The sequence below is a fragment of the Vespula vulgaris genome, chromosome 5 (genome assembly GCF_905475345.1).
Source record: "Vespula vulgaris chromosome 5, iyVesVulg1.1, whole genome shotgun sequence".
Taxonomy (NCBI): domain Eukaryota; kingdom Metazoa; phylum Arthropoda; class Insecta; order Hymenoptera; family Vespidae; genus Vespula; species Vespula vulgaris.
Window position 1 is genome coordinate 1,855,218 of NC_066590.1, and position 24,783 is coordinate 1,880,000.

A 24,783-nucleotide genomic window follows, 5' to 3' on the forward strand; every position below is an offset into this window, starting at 1 on the left:
TATAGAAAAGAAATAATGAAAATAACTTTATGAAGATAAATTTATGTAATGGATATATATATATTTTTTTTTCGTGATCAAAATGATAAAACATCGAATTTGGATTAAAATTTTACGTATTTTAATGGGTGCTATTAGGAATTATCCTCTTTTAAATTTCATACAACTATAAGCATAACGTCTTGTCACTGAATTATATATCGTTTTGGAGATTAATACAACTGAAGCTGTTATTTTATTATTATCTTACGATATAAATAACATATAATTACTATTGATATTATTATTTTTATTATTACTATAGAATTGAGAAAAGAACGTTGTGTTAATATTATAAAAAACATTATTTACCAAAATATACTTATTTCTAAATATGTAGATATATATATTAGAAATAAGAATATTATTATATATATATATATATACGTATATTATTTTTTATTAAAAATCCATCTTTTTATTTTGTCAATTTTCTAAGTAACGTGTAAATAATGTTTTTACTTTGAAAAATAAATGAGCATTCACCAACGAACCGTTTTATTTACTCTCTTTACTATCGTTAACTGTCTCTTCAATTATTAAACGCAATAAGATATGAGATTAAAGATAGCAATGAAAGTAAGATATGAAATAAATACAATTTATTTTCCATTCAGAGAAGCTTATAATACCATGTGAGGTATATTATTTTTACGAACGATTAATTAAAAATAGTGATTAATATCATGTTTCTAAAATTTAATAAAAGATTATAACATTTACCCGATCATAAATATTCAAAAATCGTATTTAGCAAATTCGACGAATTTTACAAAAGAAGAACTGCGTTATCCGATTAATCGACAGACTGTCATAATTTATCACAATTCCCAATCATCATTTATCTTTCTTTACGTAACGAGAAACCACATAATAGAAAACTCTAAAAATAAAAAAATTTTTGGAAAATAAACTCGGAATTTCTTATGATAACAATATGAAAGTATGAAAAATTTGTAAAAGCAATGGAGGAAACGATTAATACGTACACTAGATTGTACGTTCTCGAATGTTAAAACAGAAGATTACATAAGTTACGTAATCTGATAATACATGTTATATTAATGAAAGCTAGTGAGAAGAAACATCAGTCGTATATAATCTCTGGAGAGTGTAACATCGTGAATTTGGTTTCTTGCAATAATTTTTTTACTCGCGCTTACGATGGAGACGTGGGCGATAATCTTAGCCTTTGTGGCAGTGGTGCTCAGCATTTATTACTACGTCTTCAAAGACATGAGCTACTTCAAAAAAATTGGTATACCATATTTGGAACCATGGCCGATATTTGGTAACATGGGTCCAACAATTTTCCGTCAAAAATCAATGGTCGATATGACTGTAGAGATTTACAATTTGCATCCGGAAGCCAAATACGTTGGTTTCTTCGATATGGGTAATCCGGTTTTCTTTATTCGTGATCCAGAATTAATCAAAATGATCGCGGTTAAGAGTTTCGATAATTTCCCGGATCACAGAGGTTTCGTCGACGAGGTACAGGATCCTCTCTTTGGAAAAAATTTATTTTCGCTAAAAGGCAACCGATGGAGAAAAACCAGAACGATGTTGAGTCCGGCGTTTACATTGAGCAAGCTAAAGAGTATGTTCAAGCTGATGAACGAATGCGGAGCAGATTTTACGGATTATCTATCCAAAATGTCGAAGGATAAGAAAACTATAGATATGAGGGACGCTTTCACGAGATATACGAACGACGTAATAGCCACTTGTGCGTTTGGTATCAATATGAATTCGATGAAAGATCCGGAAAACGAATTCTACGTTCTCGGAAGAGACGCAACTAATTTCGACGGTATTAAATCTTTAAAATTCTTCCTTATACGAAGTTTTCCAACAATTTCGAAATTCTTCAATGTCAAGCTGATATCCGGTAAGATCGGTAATTTCTTCAGGAACGTTGTCGAGGAGGTAATCGACATTAGAGATCGAAAGAAGATCGTACGATCCGACATGATACAATTGATGATGGAAGCTAGAGACAAGAGAGCCGAAATGGGACAAGAATTACCTATGATGGACATAGTAGCTCAAGCTTTTATTTTTTTCTTAGCTGGCTTCGACACCGTCTCTACGGCCATGTGCTTCACGTGTCACGAAATTGGCGTTAATTCGGAAATGCAAAAAAGATTGCAGCAAGAGATCGACGATGTTATCGAAAAGACCAATGGAAATCCAACTTACGAAGTTATCAATAACATGGAATATTTAGACGCAGTGATAAGCGAATCCTTACGAAGATATCCGATCGCTCTCTTTCTTGATAGAGTGTGCATCGAGGACTTCGAACTGCCACCAAATTTACCTGGAAAGAAGCCTTTGTTAATTAAAAAAGGCACGAATGTTTGGTTCCCAGTTAGTGCACTCCACTTAGACCCCAAATATTTCGAGGATCCGTACAAATTCGATCCAGAAAGATTTATAAAAAATGGAAAGGAGATCAACAATTCCGGTGTCTATTTGCCTTTCGGATTAGGACCTAGAATGTGCATTGGTAATAGATTCGCTTTGCTGGAGATAAAAGTTTTGATATTTAATTTATTGGCAAGATGTAATCTGAAGCCATCCAAAAAAACACAAAATCCAATTCGATTTTCCAAGAGAGGAATCAACTTATCGGCTGAAAAAGGTTTTTGGATGGATTTAGAAGAAAGAAGCGATGTTCATCCTGCTCTTAAAAATTTTGTTTCTGATAGCAGTTCTGACGGTACTGTTAAAAATAATGTAACCACTAATGGAGTTACTAATGGTCATGCGGTCAAAACTTAAGATATGAGAAATAAGTAGTTGAAATAATTTTATTGCAATAAATTCATTTAGTTTTTGTTTGTGTGTGTGTGTGTGTGTGTGTGTGTAGCAAGATTGAAATGTTAGGGTCGCCAAATTTGGATGATATATTTGCGTGTTGTAGTTCGCACTATTAGGGATTATTGGGTTTTGAATTACACTTAACTAAATGCATATCGTATTGTAATTGGATTATATATCATTTTAGGGAATAATACAAATGTATCGGTTATCTTCTTACGATGTAAATAATATATTATTATATTTATTATTATTATCTCTATGATTATTACTATAAAGAAAACAAAAAATACTCCGTCTTATCTTTGAAAGAATTAATATATTTATCTATAAATATACAGATATGCATATTTTTTATTAGAATCCTATCTTTTTATTGGTCAATGTAATTTTTTTCCTTTGTAGGTCACATGTAAATAATTTTTTCAATTTAATAGATACCCGAGCATTCAACAACAAAAAAATATCTTTTATATTACAACGAAGAATATATCTTCTTTTATTGAATGCGATAAGATATAAAAGAAAAGCCAATGCGATTTATTTATGAATATGCAAAACATATGAGTCATCATATCAGAGATGTTATTTTTTTGAAAAATAATCAATTATCTTCATGACAAATAATCATTAAATCATATAATCAATAAATCATCCAAATAAATAATTAACATCATATATTTTCAAACGTTAATAAAAAAATTAGAACGATTGTTTGGTTAAAAATATTAAAAAATCATATGGGACAATATTAATAGAATATCGACGTAATAAGAAAAAAACATTTCTTACCAAATAATCAGAATTTTCTTACAAAATTAATACGATTTATATTATCCTTACGATAAAAATATAAATTTGCAAAAACAGCATAAAAAATAATTTATAATAAGTTGTACATTTTCAAACGTAAAAATAGAAGAGTATGCCAGTGACGTAATTTGATACGCGCGTTATATTAATGAGAGTTTGTGAGAAGAAACGTCAGTAGTATACAATCTCTCGAGAGTGTAACGCCGTGAATTTTGTTTCTCGCAATAATTTTTTTACTCGAGCACACGATGGAGTCGTGGGCGATAATTTTGGCCATCGTGGCAGTAGTACTGAGCCTTTATTATTACGTCTTCAAGGACATGAACTATTTCAAAAGAATTGGTATACCATATTTAAAACCATGGCCGATAGTGGGCAACATGGGACCAGCAATTTTCCGTCAGAAAACGATGGCTGATTTAATCATCGATGCTTACAATTTTTATCCGGAAGATAAATACCTTGGTTTCTTCGATCTAAGTAATCCGGTTTTTATTATTCGTGATCCAGAATTAATCAAAATGATCGCTGTGAAGAGTTTCGATAATTTCCCGGATCACAGAGGTCTCGTCGACGAGGTACAGGATCCTCTTTTCGGAAAAAATTTATTTTCGTTAAAAGGCGACCGATGGAGAGAAACTAGAACGATGTTGAGTCCGGCGTTTACTTTGAGCAAGCTAAAGGGTATGTTCAAGTTGATGAACGAATGCGGAGCAGATTTTACGGATTATCTATCGAAAATGCCGAAGGATAAGAGAACTATAGAAATGAAGGACGTCTTCACGAGATATACAAACGACGTAATAGCCACTTGTGCATTTGGCATCAGTATTAATTCTATGAGAGATCGGGACAACGACTTCTACGTTCTCGGAAGACAAGCAACCAGCTTCGAGGGTATTCAATCTCTGAAGTTCTTCTTGATTAGATCTTTCCCAAATATTGTGAAATTCTTCAACATCAAGTTAATACCTGATAAGATCAATGATTTCTTCAAGAACGTTGTCGAGGAGGTAATAAATACTAGAGATCGAAAGAAAATCGTACGATCCGACATGATACAATTGATGATGGAAGCTAGGGACAAGAGAGCCGAAATGGGACAAGAATTATCTCTGCTAGATATAGTAGCTCAAGCTTTTATCTTTTTCTTTGGTGGATTCGACACCGTCTCTACGGCAATGTGCTTCACTTGTCACGAAATTGGTATCAATCCGGACATGCAAAAGAGATTGCAACAAGAAATCGACGAGGTCATTGAAAAAACCAATGGTAATCCAACTTACGAAGTTATCAACAGCATGAAATATTTAGATGCAGTGATAAGCGAATCCCTAAGGAGATATCCGATTGCCATTTTTCTTGATAGAATGTGCATCGAGGATTTCGAACTACCACCAAATTTACCTGGAAAAAAGCCCTTGATACTAAAAAAAGGCACGAATGTTTGGTTCCCAGTTAGTGCACTCCACCTAGACCCTAAATATTTCGATGACCCGTACAAATTTGATCCAGAAAGATTCATAGAACGTAACAAGGAGATCAACAATTCCGGTGTCTTCTTGCCCTTCGGATTGGGACCTAGAATGTGCATTGGTAATAGATTCGCTTTACTGGAAATGAAAGTTTTGATATTTAATTTATTGGCTAGATGTAATCTTAAGCCTTCCATTAAAACCCAAAATCCAATTCGGTTTTCCAAAAAACAAATCAATATGACTGCCGAAAATGGCTTTTGGATGGATTTAGAGGGAAGAAAGGATGTTCATCCTTCTCTTAAAAATTTTGTCCCTAATGGCTCTACTGAAGAGAATGATATTAAAACTGATACATCAACTAATAGTATTACTAATGGTCATGCGGTTAATGCTTGAGGAATAAATGATAAGAATACTTTTATTATGATATTTTTTTAATATATATATATACGTATATATATATATATATATATATATATATATATGAATGTGTGCATATGTGTGCGTTCATAATTGATAATATATATAATTGCTGTCATTTATTTTTTAAAATCATATTATATTCGACAAATGTTTACAAAAAACACTTTGTTATATTCACTTTCTTATATGAAAAAAAATGATTTAATACAAGTAAAAAACAAAAATACACTGATAAAATATTCCTGTTCTTACGATAATAATAAACTCTTATAGTTACATCTTAGAGCAGGTTTGAAAGAAAATTCCAATGTTTAATAAGCGATAAATATTCACTTCTAAAGTGATGATTACGTCAGTGGCATAAATTGATAGAGGTAAATGAAAGACGTTTTGCCTTAACGAGAGTTGCCAAGAAGAAATATCAGTAAGGCCAGTGTCTCTGGTCAATATAACTGCGTCAATTTTCCCTCTCTCTCTCTCCCTCTCTCTCACTCCCTTCCTCTCTCACTCCCTCTCTCTCACTCCCTTCCTCTCTCACTCCCTCTCTCTCTCTCTCTGTCTCTCTCTCTCTCCGTTTCTATTTCTCTTCAACTCTATCATTATCTTTTCCTCTCTTTTTTTTTCTCGGATTCATGATGGAGACTTGGGCTATGATCTTATCCATTGAAACTGTGATACTAAGCATTTATTACTACGATCATCAACGATTCGAGTTTCTTCAAGAAAATTATTTTACCGCGTTTGGAATCATGGCTGATAGTTATCAACATAGATTTAATATTTTTACGTAAGAAAATGATGATACTTACAATATGCATTCGAAAGCAAAATACATTGATTTCTTCTATTCGAGTAATCTCCGTTTTGATGATTTGTGATCTAAACTTGATCAAAACGATCACAATTAAATATTTTGATTCTCAGTTCATGGACTCCATTACGATCTTAAATATTTCCTGGATCAGTACAAATTCGATTCTGAAAGATTCATGTTAAGAGATTCGGTTAAGCAGATCAACTAGTTCGGGACTTACCTATTCTTTGGATTGGAACTTAGAATATTCATTGATAATAATCTTGCTTTACTTCAAATATTGTATTCGTTGGCAAAGTATAATCTCATGCCTTTCACCAAAATGCAGTATCCAATGCGATTCTCTATGAATGGAATCATCATGACTAACGAAAGTGATTTTTGGATGGATTTAAAAAAGAAGAAACTATGTTCATCTTGGTCTTAACAATTTTTTATTTGATGAAACTGTTACTGATAATATCGAAATTGTAGATTTATGATAACATATAATGATCGCGTTGCTAATAATTCTATATACGGTAAAAGAATAAAATAAAAGCAATAAATAACGAAAATGTTTGGATTATGATAAAATGATCTAATGTATATATGTGTATATATTCGTAAGTGAAATGTTAAGTGTACCGAATCTGGATTACGCATTTGCGCAACGTACTCTACGTTATCACGGATTATCGTCTTTTGAATTACACGCAACTATACCCAAATACGAATTGTAATTGAATTATATATGGTTTTAGAAATCAATTTAAGTGTAAGTATAATGTAAATAATATAATATTGTCATTATCATTATTATGATAAAGAAAAAAAAAGTAGCTTACAATCTTCGAGAATAATAATAATTATTTAAGAAAACCTACTTATCTACGAATATCTGGATTTAGATATTTTTTTTCTATTAAAAATGTTTCCTTCTATGTATCGATCAACTGAAGTTTTTATGGATCACATCTTTCTATACGATCTCTTTTATTTGATATATACATACATGGGCACTTGTCAACAAAGAGATTGTTTCCAGATCGAAAATATCTCTTCTATTATCAGATAAAATACAAGAGTAAAGCAAACACCATTTGCTTTCTTCGTTCAGCAAAGAAAAACATACGGTGATTGTGTGTTGAATTCTTTATTTGTTTGATTAATTTAAATAGATGATTTACGTCATGCTGGTGTATATGATATATATGCAATAATGCAATAAATATACATACACACATATATATATGTATACATATATATGTATGTTTATATTATATTTATTATATATTATATATTATACTTATATGTATCATTATTATTACATGTATATATTTTATATATATATATATATATGTCTGTGTGTGTGTGTGTATGTGTAAATATGTATACACATATACATTTTATTCTTTATAAAGGATAATAGTTACTAAATAATAGAATTTTCGAAAATCCGACAAGATTATCAATTTGCCAAAATTTTGAAATCAACTGGATTTGATCATGTCAAGACTGACTCGTTGAAACATTGACGTCACTAGCAATCCTAACGAAAATACGTAAACGCGAATTGTAGCCCATGAAAACCGTAATTTAATTTCGTGGTTAACGCCTCATGAAAAGAAAATGAATGACGTCACAATTGATATTATGCAATATAGTAAAGAGAGTTCACGAAGAAACATTAGTGGGCTATTATCGGGCGCCTGTGTAACTTCGTTGAATATTCCTCTCTATATATCTCTGTCTATTTCTTTTTAACTCAAGATGGAGGTCTGGGTGATGATCTTGACCTTCGTGACCGTGATACTAAGCATCTATTATTACGTCTTCAAGGACTTGAGCTATTAAAAAAAAAAAAATCGCTTACCATATATCGAAACATGTCCAATATTGGATAACATGGGTTCAGCATTCTTACGTCAAAAAACAATTAATGATATAATTATCGATACTTATAATGTGCATTCGGAAATCAAATGCATTGGTTTCTCCGATTTTCAACAATCCAATAGTAACAATCCAGAATCTATTGAATTAAGAATGAGCATATTGATCGAAAATTGTTTTCGAATGAATATTGAAAAAAGATTAGGACGAATGTTGGATATTGATTCATTTTGAGGGTCAAAATTACGATATATTATCTATCTATTAAATTTTGTTTACTTTTAAAATTACATATAAATGATTTCTTATATTTAATAAATGCACGCATGTTCATCAATCATAATATTATTCTTACATGGGCACTACTTTGTTTAATGACCGAACGTGGTAAAAATGATATATATATATATTCTGTCTTTTTCTTCTTTTATAAAAGGTTGTAGTTAAATAGTCATGGATTTTAGAAAATTATATCAAAATTGATAATTTCATATAATTAAAGATCGAAACGATTTGATAATGTCGATATAGAAATTTCTTTAAGCTGTTAACGTTACAAACAATCTTCACGATAACGCGCGAGTCGTACTTTACGAAGATATAATTCACACTTGTCATTCCGTGTCTTATGAGAACGTTAGCATGCCTGACATACTCTCAATATTATAAAAAAGAATGACGTCAATAAAACAGCTTGATATGACCACTACTAACGAGAGTTCGTAGCAAGAAATATCAGTCGGACTCAATCTCGCGATGCTATAACTTCGTCGATTATTATTCATTTTTTCTCTCCTTCTCTCTCTTAATTCTTTTTTTTCACTCATAAACACAATGGAGGCGTGGGCGATGAGCTTGGCCTTCGTGACAGTGATACTTAGCATTTATTATTACGTTTTCAAAGACTTGAATTACTTTAAGAAAATCGGTTTACCATATATCGAACCATGGCCGATATTGGGCAGCATGAAATTTGTATTTTTCCGAACAAAAACCATGGCCGAATTTATTATAGAGACTTACAATTTCTATCCAAAAGCCAAATACATCGGTTTCTTCGATTTCAACAAACCAGTAGTGATAGTACGTGACCCCGAATTAATCAAAACGATTGCAATTAAGAGTTTCGACTCTTTCATGGATCATCGATCTTTCGTCGACAGCGAGCAGGATCCACTCCTTAAGAAGATATTATTCTCCTTGCGAGGTAACGAATGGAGAGAAACTAGAACTATGTTAACTCCTGCGTTTACGTTGAGCAAACTGAAGGGTATGTTGAAGCTGATGAACGAATGCGGAGCTGATTTTACGAATTACATTTATAATATGCCAAAAGATAAGAGAACGATGGAAATGAAGGACGTCTTCACGAGATATACCAACGACGTAATAGCCACTTGTGCCTTTGGCATCAGTATTAATTCTATGAAAGATCGGGACAACGACTTTTACGTTCTCGGTGGAAAGGCAACCAACTTCGATGGTATTAAAACATTAAAATTCATCATGATGCGAAATTTTCCAACGATTTCGAAATTATTAAAGTTAAAGCTAATACCCGATAACATTAATAATTTCTTCGAGAACGTTGTTAAGGAGGTAATGGATAATAGAGATAAAAACAATATTGTACGACCTGACATGATACAATTGATGATGGAAGCTAGGAATAAGAGAGCCGAAATGGGACAAGACCTACCTTTGACGGACATAGTATGTCAGGCGTTCGGTTTCTTTTTCGGTGGCTTTGACACCGTCTCCACGGCCATGTGTTTCACCTGTCACGAAATTGGTGTCAGTTCGGACATACAAAAAAGATTGCAGAGAGAGATCGACGAGGTCATTGAAAAGACCGATGGAAATCCAACTTACGAAGTTATCAACGGCATGGAATATTTAGACGCAGTGATAAGCGAATCCCTAAGGAGATATCCGATCGCTATTGTCCTTGACAGACTAAGTGTCGAGGATTATGAGTTACCACCAAGTTTACCAAATGGCAAACCCTTCCCCCTCAAAAAAGGCTCATTTATATGGTTTCCAGTTTATGGACTCCATCACGATCCAAAATATTTCGAGGATCCGTACAAATTTGATCCTGAAAGATTTATGGAACACGGCAAGGAGATCAACAATTCCGGTGTCTTCTTGCCCTTCGGATTAGGACCTAGAATGTGCATTGGTAATAGATTCGCTCTACTCGAGATGAAAGTTTTGGTATTCCATTTGTTGGCAAGATGTAATCTAAAGCCTTCCTCAAAAACCCAGAATCCATTGCGTTTATCCAAAAAAGGAATCACCATGGCTGCCGAAAATGGTTTTTGGATGAATTTTGAAAGTAGGAACAACGTTCATCCTAAGCTTAAGAATTTTGTATCATAAATATTGACCCGTTTTGGAATTATCGTTATTTACAAAATTATTATCTATCAGTGTATTCAATTTTCTTTATTTTCAAGATAACATATAAATAATTTCTTATATTTAATAAAAACACACATGTTTATCAACGATAATATTATTCCTACATAATAACAATGAAAGTAAACCGAATGACGATTCATTTTTTTTATTCGACAATACAAAGTATATAATCGAGTGATTTATGATTCATGACACATATATATCTACAATATATACAGTAAATACGATATTATATTCTGTTACCATTATATTCTGTTTTTTTTTTCTTTTTTTTTTTATAAAGGATTGCAATTACTTAGCCATGGATTTTCGAGAATCATATAAAGATCGATAATTTCATACAATTAAAGATCGAAACGATTTGATGATGTCAAGATAGACACTTCATTCAGCTGTTGACGTTACAATCTTCACGATGACACGCGGGTCGTTGTTTACGAATGTATAATCCACATTTGCGATTTATGTCTTATGAGAACGATGGAATGACTTACATACTCTCCAAGAATGATGTCACTAAAATAGCTTGATAATAAGTCCGGTATTAACGAGAGTTCCTAACCAGAAACGTCAGTCGGATACAATCTAGCGCCGCTATAACTTTGTCGATTATTATTCTCTCGTTTTGCTTCTCTCTTTCTCTCTCTCTTAATTTTTTTTCACACGTAAACACGATAGAGATGTGGGCGATAATCTTGGCCTTAGTGACAGTGATACTTAGTATTTATTACTACGTTTTCAAGGACGTGAATTACTTCAAGAAAAATGATTTACCGTATTTGCAAGCATGGTCGATATTGAGAAACATGTGTTTATTATTTCTACGAAGAAAATCCGTCAGCGAAATAATTATCGATACTTACAATTACTATCCGAAAGCCAAATACATGGGTTCCTTCGATTTCAACAAACCAGTAGTGATAGTACGTGACCCAGAATTGATCAAAACGATCGCGATTAAGAGTTTCGACTATTTCACGGATCATCGATCTTTCATCGACAGCGAACACGATCCACTCTTTGGGAAGGCATTATTCTCTTTGCGAGGTAACGAATGGAGAGAAACTAGAACTATGTTGAGTCCTGCGTTTACGTTGAGCAAACTGAAGGGTATGTTGAAGTTGATGAACGAATGCGGAGCTGATTTTACGAATTACATTTATAATATGCCAAAAGATAAGAGAACGATGGAAATGAAGGACGTCTTCACGAGATATACCAACGACGTAATAGCCACTTGCGCCTTTGGCATCAGTATTAATTCTATGAGAGATCGGGACAACGACTTTTACGTTCTCGGCAGAGAGGCAACCAACTTCGATACTATTAAAACATTAAAATTCGTCCTGATGCGAAGTTTTCCAAGGGTTTCGAAATTATTCAAGTTAAGGCTAATACCTGGTAAAATTAGCAATTTCTTTGAGAAAGTTGTCAAGGAGGTAATCGACAATAGAGATAAAAACAATATTGTACGACCTGACATGATACAATTGATGATGGAAGCTAGAAATAAAAGAGCCGAAATGGGACAAGAATTATCTCTGATGGATATAGTAGCTCAAGCGTTCAGTTTTTTTTTCGGTGGCTTTGATACAGTCTCCACGGCCATGTCTTTCACTTGTCATGAAATTGGTGTCAATCAGGATATACAAAAAAGACTGCAGCGAGAGATCGACGAGGTCATTGAAAAGACCGATGGAAATCTAACTTACGATGTTATCAACAACATGAAATATTTAGACGCAGTGATAAGCGAATCCCTAAGAAGATATCCGATCGCTATTTTCATCGACAGACTAAGTGTCGAGAATTACGAATTACCACCAAGTTTACCAGGTTCCAAACCCTTCCTTCTGAAAAAAGACACGAATGTATGGTTCATAGTTTATGGACTCCATCACGATCCAAAATATTTCGAGGATCCGTACAAATTCGATCCCGAAAGATTCATAGAACGCGGAAAGGAGATTAACAATTCCGGTGTTTACTTGCCCTTCGGATTGGGACCTAGAATATGTATTGGTAATAGATTCGCTTTATTGGAAATGAAAGTCTTGATAATTCATTTATTAGCAAGATTTAATCTGAAGCCTTGCTCGAAAACTCAGAATCCATTGATTTTTTCTAAAAAAGGAATCACCATGTCTCCCGAAAATGGTTTTTGGATGAACTTTGAAAAAAGAAATGATGTTCATCCTACTTTTATGAATTTTGTGATCAATGGTGTTAGTGACAATAATATCGAAACCAAAACGTCGAGCGATGGCATTTCTAAGTGTCTTACGGTTGAAGCTTAAGATGTAAACGAGGAATATAGAAAAAGATTTTATCGGGATAAATTGATCGAATGAATCAGTATGATTGTAACATTTTACATTTTACATTATCCAAATTTCGTATTTCCATGTTGTAATTGAATTTTATAGCGTTTTATAAAATGTTATGGATGTATTTTTTACTTTATTGATATATAATTTTATTAATATATAATTTTTTTTCTTATTGTTATTATTGTTATTATCATTATGAAAAAGGTAAAAAAATCTTAAGATTATTTTTAGGAAGAATGATTATTACTTGCAAATATATATATATATGTGTGTATGTGTATGCATGTACAAATATATATCTATTCTAGTAAATATGTTCCTTTCTATTGGTTCATTAAATTGTATCTTCTTTGAAAATCACATGTAAATAATCTCACTAATTTTATAGTTAATAGCGCACATCCATCAACAAAAATATTTCTATATTACAAAAACTTCTAAAAATTATTATCGAACATATAGATGTAGAACAAATACTATTTGCTTGCTTCATTAAGCAATATACAACATATGTCTCATTCTCAGATTTTTCCAATGATTAATTTAAATAAATGTTTATCGTCATATATGCATAAAGAATACATAGACACACACACATATACACAATGCATATATTATATTATTTTATAGAACAATAGTTACTAAGTCATAAATTACCAAAAACGTAGCATATTCAGTAATTAGTCACAACCGAGCATCCAACATTTTGATTACATAACTAATTGCTAGAGATATTACTGTCAAATAATCTTCACGAGAGCACGTTAACGCTGACGAAAGCGTAATTAAATTTTGTTAATTGTAACTCGTAACTCGTAACTCGTAACGCCTTACAAGGACATAGTATAACTTATAATGGTAAATTAAATATTAAATAAGAAAAAACAGGATTGCATCAGTAACGAAAACTTATATTAACGAAGGGCGAAGAGAAAAACATCAGTCGATTACAATTTCCCATCTGTGTAACTTCATTGATTTTTTGGGTTTATATATCTATTTTTTTTTTTTTTCTAATTTACGATGGAAATTTCGGAGACGATCTTGATATTGGTAACAATCGTATTAAGCATCTATTACTACATTTTCAAGGACTTCAGCTATTTCAAAAAAATTGGTGTACCATATTTGCAACCATGGCCAATATTGGGCAATATGGGTCCAGTATTGTCACAACAAGAAACAATGGCTGATGCAATCATCAAAGCTTACAATCTGCATTCGAAAGCCAAATACGTCGGTTTTTTCGAATTCAATAATCCAGTAATAATAATACGTGACCCTGAATTGATCAAAACGATCGCGATTAAGAATTTCGAGTATTTCACGGATCATCAACCTTTAGCCAACAGTAAACAAGATCCACTCTTTGGGAGAATATTATTATCGATGCGAGGCGACCGATGGAAACAAACTAGGACTTTGTTAACTCCAGTGTTTACGTTGAGCAAGTTAAAAAATATGTTCAAGCAGATAAACGAATACGCAGCAGATTTTACCTATTATCTAGCAAAAATTCTGAAAGATAAGAAGACTATAGAAATGAAGGATATCTTGACGAGATATACCAACGATGTAATAGACATTTGTGCATTTGGTATCAATACTAATTCGATGAAAGATCGAGAAAATGACATCTATACTTTTGGTAGAATGGTTACTAAATTTGAAGGCAGTACCTTATTGAAGTTCTTCTTTATGCGAAATTTTCCAATGTTAACGAGATTGTTCGACCTAAAGCTCTTACCACAAAAGATCGGTAATTTCTTCGTGAACGTTATCGACGATGTAGTCAACGATAGAACTCAAAACGGGATCGTACGACCGGACATGATACAATTAATGATGGAAATTAGAAAAAGGAAAAGTGAAATGGGAGAAGACCTGATTGATTTGGCGTGTCAGGCATTTGGCTTCTTTGTCGCTGCCTTCGAAATCGTTGGGACGTGCATCTGCTGCGCTTGTCATGAAATTGGCGTCAATCCAGACGTACAAAAAAAATTACAGCAAGAGATCGACGAAGTCGTTGAAACGACTAATGGTGATTTAACTTATGAAGCCATTAACAGCATGAAATACCTAAACGCCGTGATAAACGAATCCCTACGAAAATATCCGTTCAATACATTCCTCGATAGACAATGCATCAAGAATTACGAGCTACCATCGAGTTTACCAGGTGGCAAACCCTTACTCCTGAAAAAAGGCACGAATATATGGTTCCCGATTTATGGACTACATCATGATCTCAAATATTTCGATGATCCGTACAAATTCGATCCCGAAAGATTCATAAAACACGAAAAGGAAATTCATAATTCCGGTGTCTACTTGCCCTTCGGATTGGGACCTAGAAAATGCATCGGTGTTAAATTCGCTTTACTGGAAATGAAAGTCGTGATATTCCATTTATTGGCAAGATTTGATTTTAAACCTTCCTACAAAACTTTCAATCCTATGAGATTCTCCAAGAAACAAATCAGCACAAACGCCGAAAATGGTTTTTGGATGGATTTGATCGAAAGAGATGACGTTCATCCGGCTGTTAAAAATTTTGTTACATGCAATAACCCTCCTTATGATAATATTAATTCCAATGAAGCTTAAGATGTAAACGAAATATTTTAATAAAAAATGTATTTAATTAGGAGAAACTTTTCATCTAATTTATTCATACCTATCTATATCTATGCGCTAACGAAACATTGCGTATGTAAATTAGCTCCATATTTATCGTTCGCGTACTCTAGTAATCTATGATGCATCATCGTGTTCTGTATTACATGCAATTGTACATGCAAGTAATATGTTTAATCGAATCGTACATCGTTTTGTACGATAATACGATTGTATTCGTTAGTTCATTGTAATAGGGATATTATTTATCCATAATAAAGAAATAATTATTTTTATTTGAGTAATATTAAATATGGAGAAGAAATTGAAGAGAAATGAATTATGCGTATATATTTTTTTAGAAATATATAAATATATATATATATATATATATATATATATATCTTTGTTTAAAGATAGAAACGTTTTTTGTTAACCGATTACATTTTTTTCTTATTCGAATGTAAACGTTGATAAGAATTTATCAAATGAAGTCTTATGTAGATTGCCATATTTCTTATATTTTTTTTATATTTTTTTTTCTGCATACACAAAATAACATAACATTTTTTAACTATGTGTAAGAATATAATCTTTTTATTTTTTCTTATAGTATATCAAGGACAGAGGGAAAAAAAATTACGTAAACATTAAGATAAGATAGACATTGTAAAAGGAAAAGAAAAAAAATATATCACTTGACCGATATCAAACGACCGAAGAAAACGAGCTATAAAAATTTGCACGATTCAATCTATTGATAAATTCGAGACTGGTAACGTAATTTAACTCGTTTCATAATCTCTTACGTACCCGTACCCCTCACTCCTCTGGCCTCTTTATCCCATAAAATTCGAACCTAAACTATAGACATTCGAAAATCACACGCACCTTTTAAATAAGTCTTGTTCTAAAATCGTTGGTCATAAACCTGTTAATGACCAACGTTATATCTTATCACGAAAACATCGTTAAAACTTAATAAAAGTCAAGGTGCTTCTTTGGATTGCGTGATTATACAAAAGCAATTTGTTTTCCTCATTTAATAAAGCGAATCGATACGAATCCGAATAGATAAAAGATTCAGATAAATCTCATACAAATGATTTATTCCTTATACGATATATTTTTTATACAAAGGATATTGACACTCGTCAAATAATAAATTTTCAAAAACCGTAACGATATCGACGAATTTTAATAGAAGACACTATCTGTTAAAATTCAATCAACGAATTTTACGAAATTTATCAAAACGAATAAGATTAAGAATTTTCATTATTTCCTGGATTCTCGATCATTCGTCGATGACATCTAAGAATCCATTTTTATAGATTTTTGTAAAGATTTTATTTTCCTCACGAGACAACCGATCTATAGAAGCTAGAACGATGTTTAGTCCTGAGTTTATATTGAGTTGACGAACGAATACGAAGCAAACTTTATAGATTATTTATTCAAGATGCCAAAGAAATACAAGTCCGTACAAATTTGATCCCGGAAGATTCATAGTACACCACAAAAAAATTAACTATTTCGGTGTCTATTTACTTATCGGATTGGAACCTAGAATATGCATTGATAATAAATTCGTTTTACTCGAGACGTATATTTCATTTGTAATCTAAAGCCATGCATACAAAACTCAGAATCCGATACGATTATCTAAAAAAATAAAATAATCAATATGACTGTCGAAAATGATTTCTGGATGGATTTAATCGAAAGAAAAAAGCGATGTTAATCCCTTTCTTAAGAATATTTTATATAATCTTTCATTTAACTTTGTTCACGATAATACTGAAACTGACTCATCCATTAATTTCGTTGCTAATTTTTGTCATAAGGCCAAAGTATAAGTAACGAGATATAATATAAAATATTTTATCACGATAAAATCATCTAATATATGTATATGCGAGCGAAACGTTACACGTGTTACATTTCTTGTTTACCCGTTGTACTCTACTCTATTATGCGCGATCGTGTTCTGAATTATATGCAATTATACGTCGATCGTGTTGAAATCGAATTGTATAATTTTTTTTTATAGAACGATGTAAGTATATATAATTACTTTACTAGGACATTTAAATTACGTATGCACGCATATATAAATATATTTTCTTTTTATTATTGTTATTATAAAAATGGGTAGAAAAAAAATGAGTTCGTCGTTTTTGAAAAGGATGATTCTTATTTTGATACGTAAAAAAAATTTTTTTTTTCTTTCAAAACGACATCTAAATAACCTCTCTGATTTGATATATATACGTACACGTACATCAATCGATGAAAAGATTATTTTTATTTCGAAAACATCTCCTTTATTATTGGAAGCGATAAAATATAAAAGTAAAGTAAATGTCGTCCTAGATGGATAACTGATAATCGATAGATAATGCCGATAGAAACTTATCAAAACATATGTCTTATGTTACCCCCTATATTTCTTATCTTTCAACTGAATAATGATTGCACATATATTATAATTTTCAACTTATTAATTGTCGATCAAGTGAGACATTTTTTTCTTTAATTTTTTCTTTTGTAACTGGAACTGACAATGATAAAGAGGAAATAAAAAATATACGTATGAATAATGTACGTTAAAATAAAATATACATTATAGAAAAAAAGAGAGAAAAAGAAAGAGAGAGAGAAGAAACAGCGAAGACATGATTTGCATTGAATAAAATAAACGAAGAGAAGAGCGAGATATAAAAATTCACATAATTCGAATACTAATAAACGACGATATCGTATCGTAATTCCAAGAATAGTCTTTGGATTGCATGATTATATGAAAGCGATTTGTTTTTTTCATTCGACGAAACAAGGTATATGAATCATAGCGAGTTAAATTTCAATCCGTTCGATTAATATAAATAAATAAATCATTTCGCATACGTTGATCTATGATCAATTAAAATATTACTTTTCGCATAAATTAAAATCTCATTGATTAAGGACGTTTTAAAGAGGGGACATTTCGTTAACGACTGATTTTTTTTTTCTAAATGTTTTATCTTTTTCGACAAAAGTATATGAAAAAAAAAAGAAAGAAAAAAAATATTGAAAAAAAGGATAAATATTTACAGAAGATTCATACTTATGATAATTTGTAAATTCTCAAGTACACAAACGGAGGATTACGTCATTGGGATAGATTGATATTACACCGTATATTAACAAGAGCTTACGAGAAGAAACGCCAGTCAGTTACAATCTCTTGCCAGTGAAACTTCTCCTACCATTTATTTTCTATCGACGAATACGCTCTTTTAATCGATCTAATAATGGAGGCCTGGGCGATGATCCTGGCCTTCGTGGTAGTGATTCTTAGCATTTATTATTACATTTTCAAGGACTTGAGTTATTTCAAAAAAATCGGTTTACCGTATATCGAACCATGGCCGATATTGGGCAACATGGGACCAGCATTCTTACGTCAAAAAACGATGGCCGATATAACGGTAGATATATACAATATAAATCGCGAAGCAAAATACGTTGGTTTCTTCGATATGGGCAATCCAATTGTGGTAATACGTGACCGGGAATTGATCAAAATGTTAGCAGTGAAGAATTTTGATAATTTCCCAGATCATCGATCTTTCGTCGACGAGGTACAGGATCCACTTTTCGGAAAAAATTTATTTTCCTTGAAAGGGAACCGATGGAGAGAAACCAGAACTATGTTGAGCCCCGCGTTTACTTTGAGCAAGCTTAAAGGTATGTTCAAGCTGATGAACGAATGCGGAGCAGATTTTACGGATTATCTATCGAAAATGCCAAAGGAAAAAAGAAGGATAGAAATGAAGGACGTCTTTACGAGATATACCAATGATGTAATAGCCACTTGTGCCTTTGGCATCAGTATTAATTCTATGAGAGATCGGGACAACGACTTTTACGTTCTCGGTAGAAAAGCAACCAACTTCGATGGTATTAAAACATTAAAATTCTTCTTGATACGTAGTTTTCCAATGATCACGGGATTATTGAATATCAAGCTCATACCAGATTCCATAGCTAATTTCTTCAAGAACGTTGTCGAGGAGGTTATCAACACTCGAGATCGAGATAAGATCGTACGGTCGGACGTGATACAATTGATGATGGAAGCTAGAAACAAGAGAATCGAAATGGGACAAGATCTACCATTGATGGATATAGTTGCTCAGGCGTTTATATTTTTCTTTGGTGGTTTCGATAGCGTTTCCACGGCCATGTGTTTCACCTGTCACGAAATTGGTGTCAATCCGGATATACAAAAACGATTGCAGCGAGAAATCGACGATGTTATTGAAAAGACCAATGGAAATCCAACTTACGAAATTATTAACAACATGGAATATTTAGACGCAGTGATAAGCGAATCTTTACGAAGATATCCAATCGTTGTATTCCTCGATAGAGTTTGCATCGAAAGTTACGAATTACCACCAAGTTTACCAGGTGGCAAACCCCTCCTCCTTAAAAAAGGCACGAATATATGGTTCCCTATTTATGGACTCCATCACGATCCACAATATTTCGAAAATCCATACAAATTCGATCCGGAAAGATTCATGGAACGCGGAAAAGAGATTAATAATTCCGGTGTCTACTTACCCTTTGGATTGGGACCTAGAATGTGCATTGGTAATAGATTCGCTCTACTCGAGATGAAAGTTTTGATATTCCATTTATTGGCAAGATGTGATCTGAAGCCTTGCCCAAAAACCCAAAATCCATTGCAATTATCAAGGAAAGGAATTAGTATGACCGCCGAAAATGGTTTTTGGATAGATTTGGAAAAAAGGGATGATATTCATTCTGCTCTTAAAAATTTTTCATCTAATAGTAGTACCGATAATGATACTACTACTAGTATTAAAACTGAGACATATACTAATGGCGTTGCTAATGGTCATATGGTTAAAGCTTAAGATTTTCATAAAAAATTAACGAAAATGATTATATTATGTATTCGTCTAAATTTTAATGTGTATATACATATATATATATATATATATATATATATATATATATATATGTATATACATAACTCATTTATATATGTGCACATCCATGTGGATATATAACATATAACATATATATATACACATATATACAGATGTGCACATATATAAATGAGTTATATGTATATACGTCAGATTGAATATGTTAAGATTGAATATAAAATGCAACATTTATTGATTAGATTATTATTCTCAGTTATACTCACTTAATTAATCGACATATTCAAAGCTTATTTTACCTTTTTACACTAGAACTTTATTTTAACTGTACGTATTATTAATGAATTAAATAGAAATATTTCAAAAGATTTCCTTCATTTTTATTTTCTTTATCTTCTTCGTTCTATCGTTATCAATATAGAAAAAATAATCTGAATAATTCTTTTATGTTCTTATGCAACGATCTAATTTTGCTTTCAAACAATGATTGCCATTTAATGCGTCACACGATTATTCACGGTCGTTTCAACTGTCTTTTCTTTCAGAAAAAAAATGTTGCGAATGTAAATAGCAAATTCATTGAGATCGTTCAATAGCATTGAAAACGTCTTTTCCTTTTTATGTTACAAAAAAAAAACCAGACTCGTTAAAACGAATACAATGACAATCGTAATTCATATTACACACACTTGAAAATGATTTTAAAAAATTCCACTAAATAACTATAATAGTACATAGTACAATCAACATATATTCCACGTAAATGGTACAAGAGAATAATATTGTTCATTGATAATTATAATCATTTTTCTTCATCATTTATATTCATATTGTATCTATTTGTCTGGTTTACGAGCACGTCGTCGAAAAAAAGAAGAAAAAAGAAAAAAGAAATCATAAAAAAACTGAACACAGAAATATACAGAAAACTGAGATAGACGAGAGATCTTTCACATCTCGACGCATATTTTACAGACTTACATATACATGTATATATATGTGTGTGTGTACATATATACATACACATACACACAGAATATAGCACATAGTACAATCGTTTCGTTGAACCACATCGCGTTTACTACATAACCAGATCGAAGTGAATGTATTTTGTACAAGATTATATCGTCTACCCCGCTCTTAATCCTTGCTCACATTGCCGATATACATATATACATATATATATATTTATGTTGTATAGACACAAGCGGAATTTCATTATTATTAATAGTAATAAAACGTGACATGGCATATTCGATAATAATACGTTGCGTTGCGGCTGAGTGACTCGCATTTCGGTATTTTCCGTGAGAGTGGATGAAGGGTAGGATGGGAAAGAGGGTTTTCAAGTGTTGTGTTCGTAATCTATGACGAATCATCACTTTCTACGTGTCGTTGTGATTAAAATTCGAAGAGAGAGAGAAAGAGAGAAAGAGAGAAAGAAAGGGAGAGAGAGAGAAAGAAAGGGAGTGAGAGATTTGGCCAATAAGAACGAAGGGTAACGTTTGATTTCATGCGTCATTGAAATATGTTGAAAGAAAAAAGAAAGGAGAAAAAAGTCGATAAGCAAGTATATTTATCTGAAAAATTTTTCCAATCTCATTCCTTTTAATTTGTCCACGCAATATGTAGCAATGATAAGCAATAATGATCGTTGTAAGATATGTTTGATTCCGTATAATCATCGATAGAGAAATAAAAGGAAAAGAAAAAAATTAAAACGGAAAAAAGATAAGGAAGAGAAAGAAGATACTATTTCAGTAATAATTTTTTTCTTTTGCGATAATTTTATGAAGAGTTAATGCCTTTCAAGAGTTTCGCGGTATCAGTTTTATCAAATACAAGTTATCGCGTTAAGTGACTATGATGACAATGAAGAAATAGATTTAACCTTTACCCATGGTAAGATGTACATATACGTATATATATACACATACGTATATATACATACATATATATGTATGTATATACCGAGATAACATCTATAGTCTCGCGCTAATTGATTATTATTTGCTGAATAATGTAAACAAACATCTATATGCTACTACGACTTTCCCAATAAAATTTATAGAGAAAAAAATTCTCTAGATGACTCTAACGTCATTGAAACGTGCAAATTTGTTTGAAACATTCATGTAGATTCGTGATGTACATATGTATGTATATTATAGACACATAGTAAATCGTTCTTCTCTTTATTTCTGTCTTTCTCTCTCTCTCTCGTTCTCTATCTCTCTGTCTCTATCTCTCTCTTTCTCTCTCTCCTTCTCACAGTCTGTCTTCATGCGCGTTACATAAGGAAATTATTATTCTTTACGAATGTATGTTACAATGTCACTGGTTAGTTAAATTTATCAGTCAAGATCATAGTCAAAGATGACGAAGATGATCTTTAATAAATACATCTTATGTTAAATTATAGAATAAAAGATCCACTTGGACCATAATGTTTCTAAATGATTCGAGTTTGTTAATAGAACGAAGATTACAATGTTTAAAGATCACAATATTACTCGAGTAATATTCTTACCTCTGACGAGGTATAATCTTCAAGCATTTATCACCATTATCTTGAAGTTTTTATTTATCTTATTTTTAATATCCATCGATTCTCGAGTACGATATAACTATGATTTAACGATACGATCAAGAAAATAAAGACAATAACAGTCGATATTTTACAAGCGACGAGTCTATCAAAAATGGAAAAAAAGAAGATAAGAAAGACAAAATTTGAAAACATAAAAAGGCGAAATAAAAGAAAATAAATAAATGAAAAAATAAATGAATGAATAAATAAATAAATAAAAAATAAATGAGTGAAATAAAAAGATAAACTCCGTCGATCTTTTTTTTCTCCTTTTTTCGGTTTTTTCTTATTTCTTCTTTTTTTCTTTTTTTTTTTCGTTCTTCCTCTGCAATCAAACAGAACGCGCGAAGAAGAAATAGCGTAACCTAGGACGAAGCGCTCGGCCTTTTCCCCTAGAGTTCGTTCGTCGTGTCCCATGAATTTTATTCCGCTGTAAAATTCCACCGAGGGGAGACGATAGCAAGTAGTAGCGATAGTGGCCGCGCGACCAGGAGATGAAATTGAAAAAAGAAAAAAAAAGAGAAAAAAAGGAGCGGGAAAGAAAGAAATAACGAAAAAGCAAAAGAAAAAAAGAAAAGCAAAAACAGAAAAAAAAAGAACTGAGAAAAGGGAAAAGCACCGAAGAAGAAGAAGAAGAAGAAGAAGAAGAAGAAGAAGAAGAAGAAGAATAGGAATCGACGGAGAAAACAAAAGAAAAGTAAAAGAAAAGAAAAAAATAAAAAATAAAAAAAAGCTAAAGATAAAAAATTAAAGAAACGATAGTAAAACGTCGAAGAAAAATCGAGATCGTTGGGCCACTGTCGGTGCTGAAAAGATTCCTTTCCTTGGTTTCACATTAATTCCCAATGCATGAATATTCGAAGGGTTTCTTGTTCATAGAGTGGACGATGACGACGACTACCACGACCACAACCACGACTATGACGACGACGACGATGATGACGAGGAAAAAGAGTAAGAGGATGAGGTCGCGAACGAAAATCGATCCTTTGGCAGACTGTAGAGGGAATCTTTGAGAGAATCCGCTTGCAAACGTGCCTTCTCTCTCTCTCTCTCTACAATATATATATATATATATATATATACACACATGTTCTCTCTCTCTCTCTCTCTCTCTCTCTCTCTCTCTCTCTCTCTCTCTCTCTATCTTTCATTAAAGAGGCATTCACAAGGTCGTATAGCAAGCCACGTCTTTCCCCCTTTCTCTCTATATCTCGTTCTCCATCTCTCTCTCTCTTTCTCTCTCTCTCTCTCTCTCTCTCTCTCTCTCTCTCTCTCTCTGTCTCTCTCTCTCTCTTTCTCTCTGTCTGTCTCTATCTCTTTCTGTATGAGAACGGCCAATCACGTAGTCGGAATACATTATACGGCTGTTATCCAGAGTGCAACTGTACGGTTACGTGCGAGCAATACGTATGTATGTATCGTGAGTCCATTCAGAGAAGACTAATGCCACGACTGGCACGTATCTGTACATTTGATGCCTGGCTGACGCCATGGACATGATGCCAACACCTTGCGCGCATCTTTCTTCTTTCGGAGGAAAGAGAGAAAAAGATAAATAAAGAAAGAAAAAAGATAGACAGAGGAA

At 32.3% G+C, this 24,783-nt stretch overlaps 5 protein-coding genes across 5 annotated transcripts; all 5 read left to right on the top strand.

The window, feature by feature from the left end:
• The first annotated feature begins 141 nt into the window (after positions 1 to 141).
• LOC127064044 (cytochrome P450 9e2-like) lies at positions 142 to 3,121 on the top strand. Its single transcript, XM_050994545.1, has one exon. It carries the CDS (start codon positions 1,204 to 1,206, stop codon positions 2,824 to 2,826), a length of 1,623 nt encoding a protein of 540 aa, XP_050850502.1. The 5' UTR covers positions 142 to 1,203; the 3' UTR covers positions 2,827 to 3,121.
• Positions 3,122 to 3,337: 216 nt separating this feature from the next.
• Positions 3,338 to 7,258, top strand: LOC127064043 (cytochrome P450 9e2-like). The gene has a single exon (XM_050994544.1). The coding sequence runs from the start codon at positions 3,927 to 3,929 to the stop codon at positions 5,550 to 5,552; it is 1,626 nt and encodes a 541-aa protein (XP_050850501.1). The 5' UTR covers positions 3,338 to 3,926; the 3' UTR covers positions 5,553 to 7,258.
• Positions 7,259 to 7,773: 515 nt separating this feature from the next.
• On the top strand, positions 7,774 to 10,784 carry LOC127064045 (cytochrome P450 9e2-like). The gene has a single exon (XM_050994546.1). It carries the CDS (start codon positions 9,103 to 9,105, stop codon positions 10,648 to 10,650), a length of 1,548 nt encoding a protein of 515 aa, XP_050850503.1. The 5' UTR covers positions 7,774 to 9,102; the 3' UTR covers positions 10,651 to 10,784.
• A 138-nt stretch (positions 10,785 to 10,922) lies between these two features.
• Positions 10,923 to 15,676, top strand: LOC127063866 (uncharacterized). The gene is made up of 2 exons (XM_050994133.1): positions 10,923 to 12,987; positions 14,041 to 15,676. Exons 1-2 carry the CDS (start codon positions 11,373 to 11,375, stop codon positions 15,627 to 15,629), a joined length of 3,204 nt encoding a protein of 1,067 aa, XP_050850090.1. The 5' UTR covers positions 10,923 to 11,372; the 3' UTR covers positions 15,630 to 15,676.
• A 3,161-nt stretch (positions 15,677 to 18,837) lies between these two features.
• On the top strand, positions 18,838 to 20,973 carry LOC127064042 (cytochrome P450 9e2-like). The gene has a single exon (XM_050994542.1). The coding sequence runs from the start codon at positions 18,938 to 18,940 to the stop codon at positions 20,570 to 20,572; it is 1,635 nt and encodes a 544-aa protein (XP_050850499.1). The 5' UTR covers positions 18,838 to 18,937; the 3' UTR covers positions 20,573 to 20,973.
• The last annotated feature ends 3,810 nt before the right edge of the window (positions 20,974 to 24,783 follow it).